Source organism: Nilaparvata lugens, unplaced genomic scaffold (genome assembly GCF_014356525.2).
Source record: "Nilaparvata lugens isolate BPH unplaced genomic scaffold, ASM1435652v1 scaffold4527, whole genome shotgun sequence".
Classification (NCBI taxonomy): domain Eukaryota; kingdom Metazoa; phylum Arthropoda; class Insecta; order Hemiptera; family Delphacidae; genus Nilaparvata; species Nilaparvata lugens.
Window position 1 is genome coordinate 19,835 of NW_024090684.1, and position 2,334 is coordinate 22,168.

General features: G+C 33.2%; 1 protein-coding gene across 1 annotated transcript; it reads left to right on the top strand.

The window, feature by feature from the left end:
- Positions 1-277: 277 nt before the first annotated feature.
- On the top strand, positions 278-1,873 carry LOC111056671 (nucleoside diphosphate-linked moiety X motif 8). Its single transcript, XM_022344060.2, has one exon. It carries the CDS (start codon positions 445-447, stop codon positions 1,216-1,218), a length of 774 nt encoding a protein of 257 aa, XP_022199752.2. The 5' UTR covers positions 278-444; the 3' UTR covers positions 1,219-1,873.
- Positions 1,874-2,334: the final 461 nt, after the last annotated feature.

A 2,334-nucleotide genomic window follows, 5' to 3' on the forward strand; every position in this document is an offset into this window, starting at 1 on the left:
ACAATCTGAGACGAAAAAATGGCAAAGATTCAGTGTCGCCGTTCCACTAGACAGTTGTCGCAGTTTTGCCAGCTGATTGAAAATCGATTTCGATAGTCGACTATTCTTTAAATGATTTTCTTGACCTTCGTAATTTAGTCAAATTTCCAAATTGGTTTTGGTTATGATAACACAAGACTGGATAAGAATCTAATATCAACACTTCTCCAAACTCCAAAGTTTAAAATGTGAAAGTGATGACACGCTGTCAGAATTATTTCTAAATCTGCTCAAATATACATTGCAACATCAGTAATGTATGGGTCTACAAGATGTTTTTGACATTTCGTAAGTTATTGTGCTAAGTATTTCTTTAGATTTATTTCATGAAATTCATTTTAAAACGTGACGTGATCGATAATGCGTGTTTTAAATTTATAATCTAGTCAGAAGTGTTAATACAACATGGCTTGGACGGTGAGAAAGCCTTGTTTGGAGGTTATGTCCAAGAAAATAGCCATAAGCAGTCAACTCAATCACTTTAGAAAAGATAAACTGTGCAATATTCATTCCAGTCAAATTGTTCGACACAAATGCACACATACAATTAACGTTGATGAACTGTTAAGTGACTTCAACAAGCAGCAGTGTGTCGAAAGACTTCAGAAACTATCAGTTCCCAACGTCACCTCAAAACAGCCAAAAATTAAAGCTGCTGTTCTGGTTCCTCTTTGTATTGTAGACTCCCAACTGTCTCTGCTGTACACTTTGAGAAAAAGTAATTTACGTAAACATCGTGGGCAGGTATCCTTTCCCGGTGGCGTCCAAGATAAATGTGATAATCACCTGATAGCTACCGCACTTCGAGAGGCTGAAGAAGAACTCAATATTCCTCCGAATTTAGTGGACGTTTGGGGCTGTGGGAAACCGATAATCGGAACCGAATTTAGTGTTCTACCAGTTTTGGGATTTATTGGTGATGTTAACAAGCTCGACATCAAACCAAATCCTAGCGAAGTTGAGCTAATGTTTACGTTATCACTCTTGCATTTTTGTGACAGTGCTAATTGTAGGTATACTCGTTTTCGGTTCAAAAATATGGGGACCTATGTGATGCCAGTGTACTTGAATCGGACTTGTCGAATTTGGGGCATGACTGCTGCTATAACCCACATCATGCTAAGTGCTCTCTTACCTGACAAATACAACCTCCAATTGACAAAAAACACTGGTTACTGATAGTAAGTTATAACTGATTTAACTCAGGTTGTGAACAAAATTTACTGCCAAACTTTTATTCTCAAGTAGAGTCTCGAAGTAGGACCTAAAATTATTACCAGTCAGGCTCATGTGACTTGATTAATCATATTTAAAATGGATTTCTCAATCAATAAATAAAATTGATAACCTGCAAACATTAGTGCCGGTTGCACAAAAGCTGGTAAATTTTAACCGTGATTAATTTCACTAGAACCAATCAGGGAAACCGTCTTCTGAAAGGCCTTCTCTGATTGTTTCCCCGTTAAATCACGGTTAGAATTTAACCGGCACTTATGTCTACAGGTTATCAATTTTATAAATTGATTGAGAAATAGATTGGTGAATACAATATGATTAATCAAGTCACATGAGCCTGATTGGTAATAATTTTATTAATAATCATTAATAATGGAAAATATTACCAATCAGGCTCATGTGACTTGATTAAATATTTTTCAACCAATTTGAAAAGGATTTTTTAATCGATTTTCTAAAACTGATAACCTGCAGACATTAGTCTTGAAATTTATGAGTTATGATCGTTGATTGGATGTAAAACAATCATAATAAATTATTTTAAATACAATTATTGTTCCAATTTAAATTGTTTTCAATCTCATAATTTTGAAACAGATTATCTTTATAAATTGATTGAGAAATAGATTGGTGAATACAATATGATTAATCAAGTCACATGAGCCTGATGGTAATAATTTTATAATAATCATTAATAATGGAAAATATTACCAATCAGGCTCATGTGACTTGATTAAATATTTTTCAACCAATTTGAAAAGGATTTTTTAATCGATTTCTAAAATGATAACCTGCAGACATTAGTCTTGAAATTTATGAGTTATGATCGTTGATTGGATGTAAAACAATCATAATAAATTATTTTAAATACAATTATTGTTCCAATTAAATTGTTTTCAATCTCATAATTTTGAAACAGATTATCTATTAGGCCAATCAACGTTGCGTTGGGGTGTGTTCACACAAAATCGGGTGCTGTTAGATTGAAGAACAAGTATTGACAAAATAGTAAAGAATACATTTTTATTAAAATTAGGGAAAAAACAGTTTTGGGTTTAT

What these genes read in the sequence shown, in the direction of transcription:
- LOC111056671 (XM_022344060.2), top strand. Translation starts at nt 445, where the DNA reads ATGGCTTGGACGGTGAGAAAGCCTTGTTTGGAGGTTATGTCCAAGAAA.